General features: G+C 44.4%; 1 protein-coding gene across 1 annotated transcript; it reads left to right on the forward strand.

The window, feature by feature from the left end:
• The first annotated feature begins 14117 nt into the window (after nucleotides 1–14117).
• arid6 (AT-rich interaction domain 6) lies at nucleotides 14118–18978 on the forward strand. The gene is made up of 6 exons (XM_030355225.1): nucleotides 14118–14256; nucleotides 14948–15157; nucleotides 15357–15409; nucleotides 15532–15629; nucleotides 15759–15912; nucleotides 16089–18978. The coding sequence occupies exons 1-6, from the start codon at nucleotides 14229–14231 to the stop codon at nucleotides 17595–17597; spliced, it is 2052 nt and encodes a 683-aa protein (XP_030211085.1). The 5' UTR covers nucleotides 14118–14228; the 3' UTR covers nucleotides 17598–18978.
• The last annotated feature ends 55 nt before the right edge of the window (nucleotides 18979–19033 follow it).

Here is a 19033-nt window from a genome sequence, read left to right on the forward strand (position 1 = left end):
GTATTTACGTGCCTGCTTTGTCTCGTAGTAGGAGGGATGGGGAGACGAGAGAGAGCCGATCGCTACCCGAGATCGCCAGGAACGCACCCTGTTACCACTTGGAGCGGAGTAGAATTTACGTTTAACGACCCGTGGTTTGCTGGACTGCCGGGCGATCGCACCAGAGATCGCCAGGAACGCACCCCGGGACCGAGTTTGAGTGGAGTTTTAATTTATGTTCAAAGACTTGTGTTCTGTTGAACTCCTGGGGACTGAAATAAACAGTCTGTGGATTACAAACACAAACCCGGTGTCCAAGCGCTCAGTGACTCTTGTTACACCCACTCGAGGTAACGGCACACTGGATTGCAATTAATAAAGAAATGAAGAGTAGACGTGTGGAGGAGTGTCTACCAGGTCTGATGACTCGTTTTGAGGTCACAGCCCTTTCACCTTTTCTCTGTGCATAGGTCAGTGTATGAACGCAGCATATTTCAATAAGCCGTCCTTACAATCCTCCTCTTTACTTCCTGTTCTATTCAACCAAACCTTAATATTTTCCAACCTCATTTGTTCGGCTTTGGCCGCTAGCCGGATCCTTTATGTCCACATTTCCCTTTTACTTTTACCTCCTGAGAGGAACGGATAATAAATCTAAGACAATATCGGAGCAGCTTACCCCAAAAGCTACTTCTTTGAAAGTGCTACTGAAACCTACACAGGCAAGGTACCTAAGTTAGGTTTCTGCATACACATCGAGTTTGCTATAAGCCCCCTTGAGATGGGGATGGGGGTCGGGTCGTACTGTGACACTGCTCCATACCAACTAGCGCTGGCTTTACCCAGGAGGGCTGGCGGGCGGTGAGGTCAGTCCGCGCTGAGGTGAGTCAGTTCCGAGGTGAGTGCGCCGAGGTCAGTCCGTAATGGCCGATGTGGCTCCACAGGGCCCTTCTTCTATTTCATTCAACTAATTAATGAACAGACCGATGTCAAACTCGTCTCCCTCCCATCAACGTCTTCTTACAGAGGTTGACCACATTTGCACAGTCGGCTAGAAAACCCCAGAAGCATGCTGAAATATGATGGTATGAATGTAATATTTTCATCTGCTTGAATGTAAATCGACGTGCTTTATCTAAATGATTGCCACGCCCTAGCTCTTCCTATTAACTGCAGATTCAGGTGACATAGGTACAACTACATAAAACATTTAAATATAAAGATGAAGAAAAGCACATTGACGCTTTCCCTGTAGGCATTCCCCTAAACCAAAACCCCTTTTCATAACGATAACCAAACACAAGCTACACTTACATGTTTGTAAAAGAATCATGTCTGACATAGATTTGTCAAATAGACACCTACGCTAGGTTAACTTAACATTTATCCAGTAAAGAACCTACGATTTTCAGATAGGAAAGACAAGCAGTTTGTTCTTTTGAACGGATCACGCTCTCACCTTGAGTGCGAACAGCCAAGGTGAAAGTTCAAGTCTGCAGTAGGCTATATGTCTCTAGGGAGGGTCAGAGTGAAGAACATTTCAGCATTGCTTACCGCATCACTTAAACAGCAATACGTCCTTTTGGTGTGAACATTATGATAATTTAGTTAATTAAAGTTCTCCTGTGCTTTAAACGGTACAAGGAGGTCAGGAAAGTGAAAGTGAAACTGAAGAATACCTGGGGAGCGGGGGAAATACATAATGCATGACGAGAGTCCTGCGACCATGCAGGGATCACTGCAGTCCATTATGGTCCACAGTATAGGAAGGGGCTTCGTTTCAAGATGTGCTCATTGGTTGACACTAAAGATTTTCCATCACTAGTCCAGAATAACTACAAGTGGTTCAGTGTATTAAAATGTTGACGGATGGGCTTTATACACCTGGTTTCATTGATATTGGAATATTGGAGGAATGTCAGGGGACTACATATGAAGTTCAAAATGACAAAACCGTCTTTGTAGACAAAAGCGTTAATGGATCTGCGGGGGGGGGGGGGGGGGGGGGGGGGGGGGGGGGGGGGATGGGTTTAGCGGCTGTAATTCTAAATTGCTAGAGTTGAAGGGCCCCTAGTTCAAAACATATCCCTTTGTGACATATCAAGGGTGAGTGTCCACGCAGAGACGTATGAGGGGAGGTCTCAATGCCAGCCAACCAGATGATGCAGTCGACCAATCAACTCGTTCCAGCAGCTGGACACGCCCAAATTGTGGAATAGATAGAAGGGATACCTTTTCTTAAACGTTCTTCAAATTTATAATTGGTGGTCTTTTAGAAACCATCAAAGTAACAAATTCACAAATGCACTATTATTAGTGTCCAGAACACAAATAACTCCATCTCTGCAGGGATAAAATCAATGCAAATACCCAATTTGAAATAAAAAATAATAATATCTATCAGACAGATCGATGTGACATTCTACTCAAACTTTAGTGAACTGCTGTTTTGACATATGGAAGTCCTTGTTGGCGTGACCTTTGCTGTATTACTAAACAGTCCAAGAGTCAATCCCTAATATTTCCCGTAAAATGATGCTATTTACCTATCAAATGGCTTCCATGATGGGCAAAAAGTGAGGCATTTATGTTGGTGATTATATTTTATTTACTCAGACACGCCAATCATCATCCTTGGGAACATCCCATCCTCTGATCTATACATGGGCCAGGGCCGTACAAATGCCACCATCAGAAGCCCACATCTCTTACCTACGAGTGGAGCTACGGGCTAGTAACTTACTTCAGTGTTACCCAAACCACCATGCAATTTACAAGTGTTACAACACATGGTAAGACCAAACACACACACTAACACATTTTGACATTACAAAATGAAAGTGGCTTGACATTTTTCCCATTTAGATATGCCGTTGCAATAATTATCCTCTATAGATCATCAATTATAAGTTGATGAATTGAACAGTTATTATACAAGGTTTTGTCATTCAGTAAGTTATAAATGAGTGGTTTATCAAGGCTGATATGAATGCATTGGTTAAACAGTGTCTGAATCAGATTTTGTGCATTCGTCATTCAATAATGTAAATAAATGATTCTGTATCCATTTTTTTTATGTATATATTTAAAAAAAGGTTTATAAATAACTGATTGCAATATATCATTAATCTATGGAGCAAAAGTATCTTGATTTTCTACAATTTGTTTGCCATATTGCTACTAGTCCACTCGTTACACTAGTTAAAAATCCTAGTCCAAATAGAACAAATTACATAACACTCATTAATGGCAGTGGCGCAGCGCCACTGTGTGGTCAACTAATAAATGACATAGGCCTGTTGTTAACAATTCAAGTTAAAATGGTCCTCGTGAATAGCTGCTCGCAATTACGCTCAGCGCGAGTAAAGCGGACCCAGAGACAACATAAGAGGCAATACACATCTTTGCAATCCTTTCGATGTCAAACGCAGTGGAAACATCTGACTAGTTAGGACAATGAATCAGGCCAAGAACAATTCTTAGATCTCGCATGGGTTTAGAATTAATGTCATGCAAGGGATATTTACCTTGTGCAACTATTTAGTCTTCAATGCATTAGGAGAAAAAAATCTAGTCTGTGTGATGAAGAGAGGCTAATTTATACCTGCGGTATCGTGTAGGCCTATAGTTACCTGCCAGTTTCTCCGCAAGTTACGTTAATTGGAGACCTGAAATACCCAACAGGCGTGACCACTGTATATTCGGAAGAATTGTATCCACCTCGGTCTACTGGGCTGAGAGAGGATCATGGATTATAGGGTTTCCCAGTTTACCACAATTTCTGTTTATATCCTATGAACTGTGTAGCCTACTCCAGTCGACATTAAACAGTCCCCGGAGTGAGAACAACATGATTAGAAGAACGTGAGGTTTTCTAAACCTCTAAACAATTAACGGAATCGTCTTCCATCTTTAGGAAGTTCTTCCCTCTCTCCCTTCAGTAACACAGATTTGAAGAATCCCGTTCCAGGCGCCCGTTGTGAGATCAGAAAAGGCTGAGTGAGCAAATAAAAAATAACACAGAGGTAATTTCATAAAACATTTAGCAACATTAAGAAATTGGTAGTGGTTAAGGGATTCTAGTACTATTGTTATTTGTAGTTTGCAATCTTATATTTCGGTTTTGTACGCCCTAAACCACTATTATATATATACAATATATAGGATACTAGGGTCATCTAGTGGTCAAGCCCATCGACTGCCGGTAGAGTAGACCTAATAAGATAAATGCAACCACTTGCTCTAGGACGACCTTAAAATAGTTTTGCAAGGAACTCAATATTATTTATTTCCTTTGTCATTTAAAGGTCCCATGTCATTCCACCAGGTGTGGTGTGATTAGCCGTTACAAGCCGTTTTGGAAATCTGCCCCTTATGGCATCCAGGTGGGCGGGTCCACCTAGATGTGTGAAGGATAGATGAGCAACGTTTGCTACAGGTCACTGGGTAGGCTGGTATATTGATCTATCCAGCACACATCTAGGTGGACACGCCTACCTGTGATGTCATAAGGGGCAGATTTCCAAAACGGCTTGTAACGGCTAATCACAACACACCTGTGCCCTGTACCACGAAGCTCGCTTAGAGGGTTAGCGAGGTATGTTGAGCTCCAAGCCTGGGTTAGTTGTACCACGAAAGTCGATCTCTTTTAGCGTCGCTGTATCGCCATGGTGACTTATGCTCGCAACCAAACCTGGTCGGGAGCAGTTTTTCGGCTTAGTCTAGCCGGAGATCGGCTACTTAAATCGGCGTGCGCAGCTTCCTAACCCCTCCTCTGACAATGGCAGAGGGTTTTACGGGACAGAACCGATCCCTTGGCATTGTCTGACGATATTCAGATTTCAGACTTTATTGTCATTGTACAAACAACGAAATTGGGGTTCTTCGTGAGAGATAGAGATTCTCATAAGAGGGTGTTCATTATTTGAGCGTCCTTTTGGACCTTATATAGACAATGATTACTGTTGCGCATTGTGTCTCAGTGACAGAGTGCTAGAGTGGAGGTAGCGCGTCAGTCTTGAATTTCTGCGCGGAGGGTTCGACTCCCAAGTGACGCGAATTTATGTGAAGCTTAAAAAGTCCTAATTCTCATGCATATGGAATACTTATTCGCTAAAGCATATGGAATTATATTTTTGTGCTTATTCGAACTTGAACCCATATTTTCAAGGCCGTGCTGGCACCACATCTATGGGGGTAAAATGCAATGATGAGACCGGCGAATTTGAACCCCGGTCGCTGGCGTTCGGGTCTTATACTAATCCTCTACGCTACAAACGCTACCTCTCACCGTCGAAACATGCGATATATTTCTTAAATAGGATGTATTTAAAGTGAATTCCCTAAATGATCGAATAAGGCAGGATGGACGTTGCTTATGCATTTTTAAATCATCATCATTCTATTTGGATTAATGGCGAACAATTCTGCATTTGGCATAGTTATTTTACAGACAATATGCAGAATCTTTTCACTTACACGCATATAGACTGCTTGATCTATCGTAAAGGTTAGAAAAATGACGCAAAAAACGCCCCTTTCATGTGAACGCGCACTGAACCTAAAGCGGAAAACCTGGTTCAACTAATTGAATCTAAAGTGAGCTTCGTGGTACCATTTAACTCTGATTGCGAGTTGCGGCTCTGTCGAGCCAGGTTTTCCCAAGAAAGCCTGGGTATGTTCAGCGAGCTTCGTGGTATACCCCACTGGTGGCATGCCATTAGACCTTGAATCTCTTAATCTCATTCTCCGCATTCCTTTGTCCTATTTGCCACCACACCCACATGATCAGGAAACAGATAATGACAAATGAGAGTAGGCACAAAATGCATCACAGAGGTGACTGGAGAGTCAAATTAGACATTCTTCATACCTTCTATCAGTGGTGACCCTTCAGTCACCTCTGATAGAAGTTATGCAGAATGTCTCATTTGCTTTCATTCCAGAATCAACAGTTTCCCGATATTGCTGTCACTACTGTTTTCTTTCGGCCTTAACTCAAAGAAATATAACTTGAACCTTACAAAAAGTCTTTCTTCATTTGGTCCCTTTATTCAATGGTGAAATGTGTAGGGGTTGTAGCCTATAGCAGAACAGACTACGCAGAAATGGAATATAATATTCATATGCATGTTTTAATTACTGTTAAATACAAATTAGAATCATTGCACTTATATTACCATAGAATGAGCTCTTTATGTCTAAATACGGTCCTCTTGCACGGAACACCCACCATGTTGCCCAGCCATGTTTCTACAGTAGCCCAGAACGGATCAGGCTCTCAAGAGGACGGGATTTTAACTTAAATTTTTACTTGTAAGCTATTGTGGGAGTGTGTGTGGATGATGGCTGGCTTAAGCAGCCTCACCTGGCCGATTCTGATTTGACTCTGGGGCTGGGTGAGGCTGCACACCTGTTGTGCATTGATCACGGCAGAATAATAGGTCATATTGTTCTAATGTATAATATTGGAATATTATGTAGTGGACCACTACTGGTATTCAATTCTGTCGTAGAATTGAATACCAGTAGTTCAACGGAAGTGGTGCACCACTGTCAATGGCCTAAGTCATATCCAACCTTTGCAGTCCGTTGTCTGGGACGAGCCCAAAAATAAGTCACCGAGGTGGAGTGTAGAATGGACATGTAAAAAAAAGATAGATAAAACTTCTCTCCCGAGTGCGTGTGGTGATGGCTGGTTTAACCTGTGCACATTGATCAATGTGCAACAGGTGTGCAGCCTCACCCAGCCCAAGAGTCCAATTAGTCTGCCTTGTGTCAAGTGTGACTGCTTAAACCATCCATCATCCACACACTCCCACATACCCCCAACACCAAATTGAGGCTGGGGAGATTCCCCAGCCATAGCCTACTTCCCATCCCTCCCATCCCAAAAAAATAATACATAAACTAGACTGACCAGCATTACCATACCCAACTTAAACGGACTCTGACCAGGGTTACCATAACTAGACTAAATAAAAAACCCAAATCCAATTGTCATCACAACCCCCAGGGTTACACACCAACCCAACCTCCCCCTCCACCCTGGAAACTGGAGGCCTGGGATTCTGCCCTGCCTGGGTGAGGTGTCGACGAACGTTGCAGGGCTGTCTGGACGGGGCAGGTTGGGTCGAGGTTTCAGCGTGACTGCGGCGGTAGCTCTTCGGAGGGTCGGAAACAGGCCGATGTAGGACCAGCCTCTCCCAGGGCGACAGGGCCTTCCCCTTCTCCCTCAAGCATGGGGCCCATTGCTCCTGTTCTGACTGGCTGAGGGGTGGCTTGGCCTGGGTTGCTGCGTGCTGAATGCAGGGGCGGCTAGTTGCAGGGCTGCCTCTCCCATCCTCCGCTCGGCTCCTTAACTGTTGTTGTGGAAAGGACTGGTGCTGGTTGGTGGCTGTCCGTTGTTGCTGCTGCTGGCCTGTGGGTCCCTAGACAGCACTTTTGGGTCCCCAGTGGTCTGGAAAGGCTGTCCTAGTGTAGCAAATGTCCATGCTTCACCACAACAAGCTGGCTGTCACGATCCACCTAGATGACTTATTTTGGGCTCCTCCATTCCATTAAAAATCTGTTTTATTGCACAGGTTTGATACTGAACATGGCAAGGGTCTGTGTAGTGATGGCTGGTCTAACCAATGCACACTGATTACTCAATGCACAACAGGTGTGCAGCCTCACCCAGCCCCAGAGTCCAATCAGACTCGGCCATGTTAGGCTGCTAAAACTAGCCATCATCCACAAACATTTGCGTTGAACATGCTACAGCAGCAGCATCAGCTAGCTTTGAAGTGGCGCTAGGTGAAGACCTGTGAGAAGACGTCAATAAGTAGATGTGGAGAACAATCAATCTCATCTCTCTCATAGACACTCTGGCCTAATCCCAATGTCCGGACTCACAGACTTAATAACCAATTATTAAGGCTTTAGGGCTGTCCAATGTCTAATTCCAAAGGGCGTGAGGGTTTGAGTCCAAACTGACCAAGCCCTTTCCGTGAGTCTGCATCATTGCTGACTTCACCTAAGGGAATTACCCAAAGTTCAAAGCATTGTGAGTTTTACCGGAGACCATAGGGGAATCAGGAAACTAGGAAGGTAAAAAAACAAGATGACACTACTGTCAATGTGCGACCAGATGGGAATTTTCGGCCTTTTTAGTGAGCCGGATCATTTGGATCAGCTCACCAATCAGTTTCATTACATTTACAAAAAAACAAAAAATGAGAATTCCCAAACTTGTCATTAAACGTTGTCAAGGTACCATGTGCTCTAGTGAGAGTGCTGTCCCATCCAACTATACCTATCTGAGCCTCATTTGGACTCACAAACTCGCTCACTATTAGCACCTGAGATCAATTAAGTCGTGAGTCCATAGTCCTAGTCCTTCAGGGCTCCTTTGAGATTGGGCTATTCTCTCTCTCTCTCTCTCTCTCGTCTCTCTCCTATCGTCATCTCCTCTCATCTCTCGTCTCTCTCTCCTCTCTCTTCTCCTTTACATAGTTTTTGTAGAAAGTTTGAAATGTCAATCTCAAGTGCAATGCAAATTGCAACCTCACTCACATATACAGTACAAGGTAGATTATTCATCTTGGCAATTTTTATCTTTCTAAGTATATGGCTGTTTGTGATGTTTTGCTAAGTATGTCACTGTTTGGGGGGGGTTACCCTTGTCTTGCTGGTTATATTGATATTGATTTGATCTTAAAGAAAAAATAAATAACAGTGCTGATTCTCTTTGCATTTTTGCATGTTACCTGAAACCTTATTCTCTTTTTGGTTCCATCGTGCCTATTAGTTTGTGTAGTGCTACACAAACTAAGGCGCATACATATCTTCGCCTGGGGCCCCCAATTTGCTAGATCCATCAATGGTGAGTCCAATTGTATATTTACATCGAGTTTATTCAGAACATGACTACAAGCATCACTTCAGCTCAAGACTGCCCCCTGACACTTTCTGATGCTGTCATCATACCGTGCCCTATTGTGTCATAACCTCATCGTAAGATTAGGCGAGTTTCAGATCAAGCATGCGTTGCGTTGCCTCACATAACGTAATGCATTCTGGGATCAAAACGTCAGAAATCCTGGTGATAACTTCCCTATGCGACGAAGTCAAATGAATTTAAAAACTCACGGGAGATCCCTCCGCATTTCTGTGCATATGGTCTCAAATAAATGCGGACAGAAGACACTCCCCTCAACAATGACGTTACCCTAGTTGGTTGGAATTATCACATGGAATTTCCCTTGTGAGAAATGACATATCTCCTTTCAAACTATGCTTGTTCAAACCACGAGAAGTGCACCTGTGTCCGACTTGATGTGGGGGGAACTTAGCGTATTTCTGACTGGCGTATTTCTAGTTCCGGCAGATGTTTTCAAGTCTCGTGCATGCATGCACGCAAAGGCAGATGATCTGAAACACGCCAATTATGCCACATCTCCCCTCCCCTGGAAATACTTATTTAAAACTAAGCATCTCTTCATGTAACCCTAATTTAACACTTGAGTCCCATCACATGTAGACCTGGCTTTAAACACATTTTATCATTTTAATTAGTTTTGAAAGATACATTATAAATGTTCAGATTAATGTCCGGTTTCCATTCACCATTCCATCACATTTTTCACTTCACAAAGTCCTGTCTCTCTTTTGAGTGTTTACAGAGGACTGTGGACCATTGTCAATCATCAGTCTTTCGTGCAAAGATGAATCTCAGGTGGACAATGACATCAGTCAACCTGGAGGGATTGAGCTGGAATATCTCCAGGTACCACCAATAGGTAAGTCTTGCTTCTCAGCATGAAGAGGTCAGCTCCCACCTTCTGCAACAGTCTGTGGGGGTAGTGTGATGGCTTCAGTGGCTCCATGCTATCGTGCCTCTCTTTGCAGCATGGTCGACACTGGCGGACCAGTTCATTCAGCGGCAGGCTCAGGCCCGGCCACCACACTGACTGCCGTGCACGCTCCCTGCACTTCACCACGCCCTGAGGGCCTACGGGTGTTATGCTCCTCCTGCGACCGACCCTACACCAGCACCTCATCCATATGGCAGACGAAGCCCTAGAGGCCATTTTTGACCTGTCACCATTCTGTTTGGAAGTGCTCTGGGGCAGAGACCATCTTTAAAGCAAGCCTGTGGAAGTGATAACGCTAGATGGGTGTGATGAACGTTGTGTATTTTGCTGAATCTTCAGTCAGGGGTATTTGCCAGAACCCCCTATTGGCATGAAGTTTACTGAAGAACACGGCATTCCCGGTGATACCTCGACCGATGGTAGGATGATTTAACTTTTCCCTGCATACAGATCCGTTGTGCTTTGTGAGATCGACACATAAACTCACTGCCCCCGCTGCCTTCGGCACCACAACGATGCAGCATACCAGCCCGTCCGTTTCTCCACTCTGCCAACACCCTGAGGTCTTGTGGTAAGAGTTCTTGTTTCACTTGTCTATTCAGTTCAGGGGAATCCGTCTGGGTGTCTTCAAGAAGAACGGGTGACACCTGGTCTGAGGCAAATGGCATATGGCTGATGCATCTCTCTGGGGCCGCTGCACAGCTACGGGTCGCTTGTTCTCAGATTTTCTATGCTGTTGCTGTCCACACGTGCATCCAGCTCAAGTTTACCAATAGCAGGCCTCCCCAGCGACGTTGCGGTGTCTGATGACGTATCCTCCTCTGTCACCCTTCTAACACCTTTCTCAGCAACAGCTGAGCCATCCAAGGGATTTCTCGTAGGTCCAGTCAGTGGCTTTGATGCAGCAGTAGGGGTGGGTGGACGAGAGCTGTTCAAAAACCTGTTTAAACACTGTGTGCGGTAAGACGGTAATATCAGCACCTGTGTCAATATTAAAAGACAATCGTCTGTGATTCACTGCTGGCTGTGGTGCTGCTCAGGACCACAACATTAACATCCTCATCATCCTCTTTTATCTCATACACATTTTAAGATGTGGGGGCACAGTCACTTGTGTCCCCTCTTCCCGGGTGAGTGTTATTGTGCATCACTAACAGGGTAATCGCCCTTTGAATGGGACGGGGAGCGGCTGTATTTGTAACCACAGGTGTGCTCAGCTTTGCTGTGCTTGGCGCTGGGTACTGGGCTTAGCTGATTGCTGCTATAATGGTGAGGCTTATTTTTAGCATTGCCCTTGTTACTTACCATCTTAGAGCTGTTGCTCTTACTATGCTCCGAAGCTTAAAGGTTGGGTATGGAATTCGCTTTTTTGGCCATTTTTGCAGAATTACTTGAAATCCTTATCATAACCCACTTACAGCCGCTGAGTTAGAAGTACTGACATGAAAATTAAACAAGTCAATCATCTGTGGAACGGGCAGGGCTCGAAAAACTCCAGCCAATGATTTCCAGAGCCACCGAGTTGCATTGGACATTAAGTACGTCAATCAAACGGTCGTACTGCACTCCCCCTCCCCCGCGCCCCGCGGGCGACCCCTTCGTGCAGTACTCGTGACCCAGAGCTCGTGACCCAGAGCAAGCTCCTGTTTGTTGTTATCCTGCGGTAGCTACTGGAACTAGTTAATCCACATTTGGACCTAGCAGTAGAAGACAATTTCCATGGCAGACAAGACGCCACCATCCCCATGTTGTTTTTTTAATGTTGCCATGTTGATTAACGAAAACCTACGCTAGCCTGGCTCGCTCTCGCGCATCTGCGTTCGCGCTCGCGCATGATTGCGCGTCCAGGTACTTGGGATGGGTGGAGTCAGAGTCAGCGTTGAAGGAGAGGGGGTAGGACCATTTGAGTTGTGTATTTTCAAAATCTGCTGGCGTTTCGCAAATCCCATACCCAACCTTTAACAATGAGACATTACGATGTACAAGCCCATAAATCTCTAAAATACAATGGCCAATATCGATATTTATGTCAATGTATTTGAGAGATGCATGTTCCTTGTAAGGTTAGGGTGGGTTTGTTAAAAGGAAATATGGGCCTCATAATTATTATCTGTAAACTAGGCTTCCTGATCGGGAGCATGCCTGTGAGGTTGTCAAGAGCAAACGTGTCATGGAACAATTCGTTACACGCTGTGCTTCTCTGTTTATCTTGCGCTGCAAACAATAGACAAAGACTTTTTTTCTGTCCTTCGAAGTTGTTTCCTCAAAATGTCTACACTATGAGGTTGCAAACGACACAATATGTCTTTGACGGATTGCAACAAAAATGAATACAGAGATCACTCAGCCATGCTAATTAACATTCCATGTTTATTGTCAACCATGCTATGTCAGCATGATTGACACACTTTTCAAAAACACCCCTGTGAGACAAATAGTGGAATTTGTTCCTCGTAAAACAGAAAAAAATGAAGCTGTGTAGGAGCAGGCTAGCTACCCATTGACCTGTCTCGGTCCGGTCTTGATGCATTGCATCTAAGGCCCCGTACATTGTGTCAATATTTGAATAACTATTGCACTATTTAACATGTTCTTAAATCTTATCCTCAACAAATCTTTCCTGTTTGTGGCAACCGGTAGTTCCTCTTACTGAAATAGCTATGCAGTCCTCAATTCAAACAAAGGGCCATTGTAGTTTCACTCATAGTTGCCAGTTACATTTCCCCATGCCATCAATTTGAATTCCCAGAACTGCAATCCAACCATACACAACATTTAAACTGAATCATGCCCCGCACACTGGTCAAATTACTGTTCTTCTGGTTGCCAAGAGATGTTGACACGAAGGTGTTTAAATTTAAAAAAATAATTGGATGAGGCCTGAATGAAAGTGGTTCAGCCCGATTGGACAGAAACAATTACTTGAAATTGTCATTGGGACTGAGATTAGGCACTCAAAGGGTCTAATATTGCCCTGATAACCTCTCGATTAAATTCCTTCTAAAGGTTTTGAGCATCAGATTGAGAGGAGCGGGGCTGGAGCGATGTACCTGTGGCCTTTGTGTTTCAGCAGCGTTCCACCTCACACTGCAAAAAACACAAAGACATCACTCTGGAATTCAACTTGGTGATAAGATGTGCAATCTTTTTGCAAACCTTGTGCCAATTTCTACAGTGTTCTTAAAATTGCAAAATTTGTATCTCCATATACATTCCTGGTTGGGTAAAAGTATTAAAATCATATAGATACTGGCTAAGATATTATGTTTCAGGAGAAAGAAATATATACCATACCCTGCCAGTGTTTGGCAGCCTATTTTATAATTGTTAGGTGTGACACACTAATATTATTTTTTAATAGATGAAATTCTAAACTTGGAATTCAGTTTAATGACATTGTTTTACGAATTACACTGCCAGCTCAGACAGCTGCAATCTAACTGTCGACCTCTTGTGCTAATGTGGTGGCTTTGCTATAACGCCATCAATCATCATGGTCCAATAAAAACAAGACACATTGTTTAAAAAGTCATGCATAGAGCCGCACAATGAAGTGTTAAAAGATGCACAAACTGATTTGTAATCAGCGTTGACGGTTATGTATTTTCAGTTATTCGCCATTTTACGCTCGACCTGCGCAAATGTTCATTCACCATCATAATCATAACAATATCCTAATAACCAACTGGCAATGGAATAATTGTAGGTCTATATGACACACACAACAAGCAGTCCCTCAATCAAATCTATTCTCATGCCGTCAGTGCTTCCTCAAGTCTCTCACGAAGAGGTGAACAACCCCTCACACAGGTTCTTATCTAATATCTATAATTAAAGCATCCTCAATTCCACAGCCCTTCCCTGCGTAATTAGGGCCATTGTCATTACAAAAAAAAAGACTTTTGTCACTCCACTCGTATTCATAGCTGTGTCATGGCATAGGCAATCTGTCACATTTTAAAACCATTAATCAGCAATATTATTAATTTAGTACTGAAAAAAATAGAATTTGTGTTTCTTCAAATTACAGAACACACTACATGCGTCAGTTAATATAAAATAACTCTCATGTTTATTTTTTATTCATTTTATATTATTATTCCAAACAATGAATACAGTTTTGTGCATGAGGATCCTAATATTATGTTTTTTATTTACTATAAGGTGATGCCAAGATGCCGTTGCATTCATTTTCAAACAGGTTTAACCGGTCCGACATTGTTAAGGAAGAGGTTGGAGTATACACCCTCATCGCAGTTGCCGTTCTGTCATTCAAAACACCTCTGTTGTTTTCACTAAGTTTATTCTTTGCAGAACACTGGAGGTAACACTAACATACTGCTACCAGTAGTCTTGGTAGGTTACCCTGAATCAGCTGATTTCTAAGGGTCTATGAAATTGCAACCATCAGTAGAAAAAGGTAAGAAACATTTAGACGTAGATGATTGAGAATTAATTCATCAAGTTAAGATAGACATTTTGGGAGATAGTTTGTGGTTTTTTTACATGTTGAATTAAGAAATCAGCTGATGTTAAATTGGAAGACCGGTGCCTAGACACATACATAAATACATCTCTTGTTTGTTTAGTAATTAGTTTAGTTTTCTCTAGTAAAACCCTCAGGCTATTATTTTCCGTGTGTTTATATGAGCAGAAAGAAAAATGTTGGGCATGACTTCAGGGGGAGGCTCTAAAGTCATTGGCCATGGATTTTGTTGACATAAATACATGATTGTTCCATTAATCAAAGAACGTTCATGGTGACATTCATTAGTCTTCATCTACTTTTTAATGGACTATATTAAATTCACATTGCATGCATTTATTACATTTTTTATATACTTTGTATCCAATAATTCAATAACTCTTAACTAATTTCTAATGGCAGTAAAAATATAATGCAAATAAGTCCAAACTAACTTAAAAATGTGCAACATTGATGGATATAATAAAATTGCACACCAACTTGGTTAATATCAGTGTAGTACAAGTTGTGTTCATCATTCATCATTTAAGTTCTGCACTGCATCATGAACATTTTAATTCATTGTTTGTGGGTCTGTGGTTCTAGAACAAGACATAAAAAAAAACATCAAAACTTTTCTTTGCAGACAACCTTATCCTTATTGCACATTGTTCGTGTGCTCCGTGTTCTCAGCCCTGCGTCATGGCCAATGGAAAGGTCCAGGAGGCGATGACAGTGCAGGAACAGAAGGAGCCAGATGAGATGTCAGAGGAAGCTTTTCTTCAAGATCTCTATCTGAACATGAAGAAGAGGGACACGCCCATCGAGAGAGTCCCACACTTGGGCTTCAAACAAAGTAAGTACTGAGAAGTGAGCATCTGTGTTTAGCTAATGTTTTCCCCCTGCGTCTTTTTGTAACATTATGACAAGTGGTGCCTGTGTGAGAGTCCGTTGGTCATTATACATTATTGTTCACGATGGCCCTGTCGTGTGTCTGTATAAACAATTACAAATGACTTACCACCGTTTCCTCTGTTTTTCTTTTTCCTGGTTAGTTGATTTGTATTTGATGTACAAGACAGTCAAGGATTTGGGGGGCTACCACCAGGTAAACACAACCTGAATAAGTCACCAACATGCCGATGCACAGAACAAACCAAACACGATCATTTATAATTCAATCCGCCTTTTTTCAGTTCAGTTAATGATGGTCTGCTTCCCCTGGTCCAGGTCACCACCCACCAGCTGTGGAAACAGGTTTACAACACGCTGGGTGGCAACCCCCGAAGTACCAGCGCTGCGACCTGCACCCGTAGACACTACGAAAAGTCGGTCCAAATTACAATCATTACAATCCTGCTTATTGTTTTTTTTTGCTGCTGCTGCTGAACTAGTTTCTCACCCGAAGTAAGCTGACCAGGGTGATTTATGTTCTGTATCCTCCTGTTCCCACACAGACTCCTACTGCCCTACGAATGCTACCTGAAAGGGGTACAGCTGAGGGCCGTCCTGCCCACTCAGAAGCGCCCGCCCTGCGACGGTCTGCTGGAGGAAGGTGGTGTCCAGAGGCCGTTGAAACGCAGGCTGTTACCCGGCACCCCCCTCCACCAGGTCGCGTACGCTCATTCTGCTCATATTATACACCATGTTTCCACATGATCACCTTTACAGATCATTGAAGTTACGCTGATCTATTCGTCCTCGATACTAAACCTGGAAAGATCTCCATGGGGGTTCCTTAGTTCTCCCAGAATAACACCTACCCTTCCCCTTTGCTGCCCTTCCAGGCCCCGCGCAGCAACGCAAACTCCCACCTGAGGGTGATCTCCCTGCCTGTGCACTACCCCCACTACTACCACAACTCCTACCCCGTCTTGTCCACCTACGTTCCCATGCCTCCATCGCTGAAGGGGCCCCCCCCAGGTCCTCCCCCGTTGGCCCCCCGTGCCCCAACACCCCCACCCCCTCCACCTCCACCAGCATCACCGCCGCCCCCGGCAGTGCCTCAGCCTCAAGCCTTCTACCCCCCAGCCCCTCGCCAGAGGCCCATGGAGGCGGCCCAGAAGTCCCTGGAGCACCTGCGCTACCTGGCCCAGCAGTACGATCCCTCCACGGGGCTGTTGGAGCCGCTGAAGGAGCCGCTCAACCTCAGCGGCTGGGCGCCCCGCGCGGAGGCCCGCGAGAGCCCCGCCTCGTCCTTTGCGCCGCCCTCCGCCAACAAGAACCCCAAGTTCCTGAACAAGCCCTCCCCTCTGTACCCGGCGAGCCGCGAGAGGGACCAGGGCTCGCCGCCATGTGTGAAGCAAGACCCCGGCGACGGCCAGTATCTAGGCAGCCCGCCACCGTACCCCGACGGCGCCAGGGAGGACGTCGTCCTGAACTTGAAGACCATACCCGGGACCTGTGCGTCTGGAAGCCCCCCTGCATCGCCGGCCCATCCCCGGAGGACCCCCCCGGGGGTCCGGTCACCGATTGGGTCTCCAAAGGCGGACGGCGGTCCGAGTTTGGCGTGGGACGAGGGAGCGGAGAGCGAGCAGAGCCTCAGGCGAGACGTGTTGGAGTTCGGCGCCAGGCTGCCCTTCCTGAAGAGGGAGCACGCAGAGAGCGGCAAAAGGGAGATAAAGATCCCGTTGTCGGTGCTGCATGGCTGGATCAAACTCATCTCCTCATCTTCCGCTCCAGCCAGCAAACTGTTCCCTGGCGAAGGAGACACCGCCACCACCACCACCACCAGCCCCAGCCCCAGCCCCACCAACGCTGCCTTGTGCATGGACTCTGAGGTCTCACCCTTCGACCTGAGAACCCTTCGAAATCCCCCCCTGGGGGACTCCAAGTTGGGGTCCCCGAGGCAGAAGCCCCAACCCAACTACGGCCCGCCAGTCCTCACTGGCCACAGCGACCCTTACCCACCCGGCCCCGGCTACCACCAGCAGCTGGCCTTGTCCAGCGCATTCCTGAAGGGTGTCTACGGCACGGGGCCTTCGGGGTGGGACCCCCCTCTGGACTTCCACCGAACCCCGGAGGCCTTCAGCAGAGACCCCCATGGACAGGGCCACCCCTTCCCCCTCCGGCTGGGGGGGAGCTGGAGCCCCCCCGCGGCCAGAGAGGACTTCCAGGGCTCCTCCCAGAGAGCGGCCCAGGCTAGCGTGGACATCACACGTTCGCCGAGAGAGGAGGCCGTCGCGTGGAAAGGGATGACGACGAACAAACCTTCCTCCTCCTCCTCCCCCCCCTTCCCTCAACTCACCACTGAAGAGATCATGAAGCTGAAGAGGATCATATCCTGTTCACCATAAGGACATGTTTTCACCAAATCACGCAATACCACTTAAAGGTGCTGTAGATACAATTGAAGAGCTTGTTTTTGAGGGTAATATGTTAGAAGTGGCCCGAGCCGTCTGACAGCTATTGGTGGGTGAAATGTGCTGTGAGAACATCTGATTCCTGTTGACTTCGCCTGCCTTCGCATGAGCCAATTGGGATTTTAGACAGCTCCCCGCTCATTTCTGACAAATCAGGACATCTCTTCAGCCTTTTAGGGATTATCTTTTGAAACTCTCTCTGCTCTTTGTGGCCAAGTGGTAGCATGTATACAAGTCAGAAGAAAAAAATGTAAGGATTTTTTTTGTTATTTAAGGAAGAAATTACTATTTTATTTTTTTCATTTTGTTGCTTATGTACAGCTTTTTGATTTATGCAGCAACAAATTGTGTTTGTTCAGTTTTTATGCTCAGGAAAATACCATAATTATTGTGTCATTAGTGATCACAGTACGTGAAATAAGTCTATATTATTCAAATGCAAGTACAATTCATGAAATTATAGGAAAACGACATTGTAACTTTCAGAGAGTAATACGGGGCATCACTGGCTCAGGAGGTAGAGTGGGTTGACAGGCAATCGGAAGGTTCCCAGCTCAATCCCCGGCCCCTCCTAGCTGAGCGTTGGGGTGTCAATAAGCACGACACCCAACCCTAACTGCTCCCCGGTTGAGCATGAATGGGTGAATGTTATGCAATAATTGTAAAGCACTTTGAAGTGACCACTGGTCAGAAGAGCTATATATAAATGCAGTCCATTTAATTTGAATAAATGTTAAATGTGCAGAGTATCCTTGCTATAGGCCTAGGCGCTACGTGTATGAAAGCATTTTTATGCACGTAGACTACTTCAAAACTAGACTACTTAGAATAATGTACCAAGTCAGGTGACCTGAATGATTGAGCTTACTAAGAATTTAAAAGTGTATATATATATATATATATATATATATATATATATATATATATATATATATATATATATATATAATGTGAATAGAAATATGAACTATGGAATATAGATTGACCTTAAATGCGTGTGAGCAATGACATGCTTTTATAATGTGCTCTTGTTTTATATTTTGTACTTATGTACATACATTGACTACGTCACATGCCTCACCGGTTATTTTCTTTTCAGTTCTGTAACTATACACTATTATTTGATTGAACAAATACTTATATTTATTTTCATTAATCTTATTTCATATTTTTATATATATTTCTACATTTAAAACATGGTGAAGCAGCATTAAGCTTGCATTGATATTTATATATATTGTAACTTTGACACAGCAGCTGCATTGGTCAATGCCATAACCTGTTAAGAATAAAGAATTCTTTATGCTGTTCCAAATGCTTGAAAAGTAACTGAAATATAAACTGAAATATAAACATATAACAGTTTTACA

Source organism: Gadus morhua, chromosome 4 (assembly GCF_902167405.1).
Source record: "Gadus morhua chromosome 4, gadMor3.0, whole genome shotgun sequence".
Classification (NCBI taxonomy): Eukaryota; Metazoa; Chordata; class Actinopteri; order Gadiformes; family Gadidae; genus Gadus; species Gadus morhua.

Excerpts from the sequence above, each read along its gene's own strand:
- arid6 (XM_030355225.1), top strand. The coding sequence starts at position 14,229 with ATGAAATTGCAACCATCAGTAGAAAAAG. Across the intron at positions 15,410-15,531 it reads ATTTGGGGGGCTACCACCAG|GTCACCACCCACCAGCTGTG; the intron begins GTAAACACAACC and ends CCCCTGGTCCAG. Across the intron at positions 15,630-15,758 it reads ACCCGTAGACACTACGAAAA|ACTCCTACTGCCCTACGAAT; the intron begins GTCGGTCCAAAT and ends GTTCCCACACAG.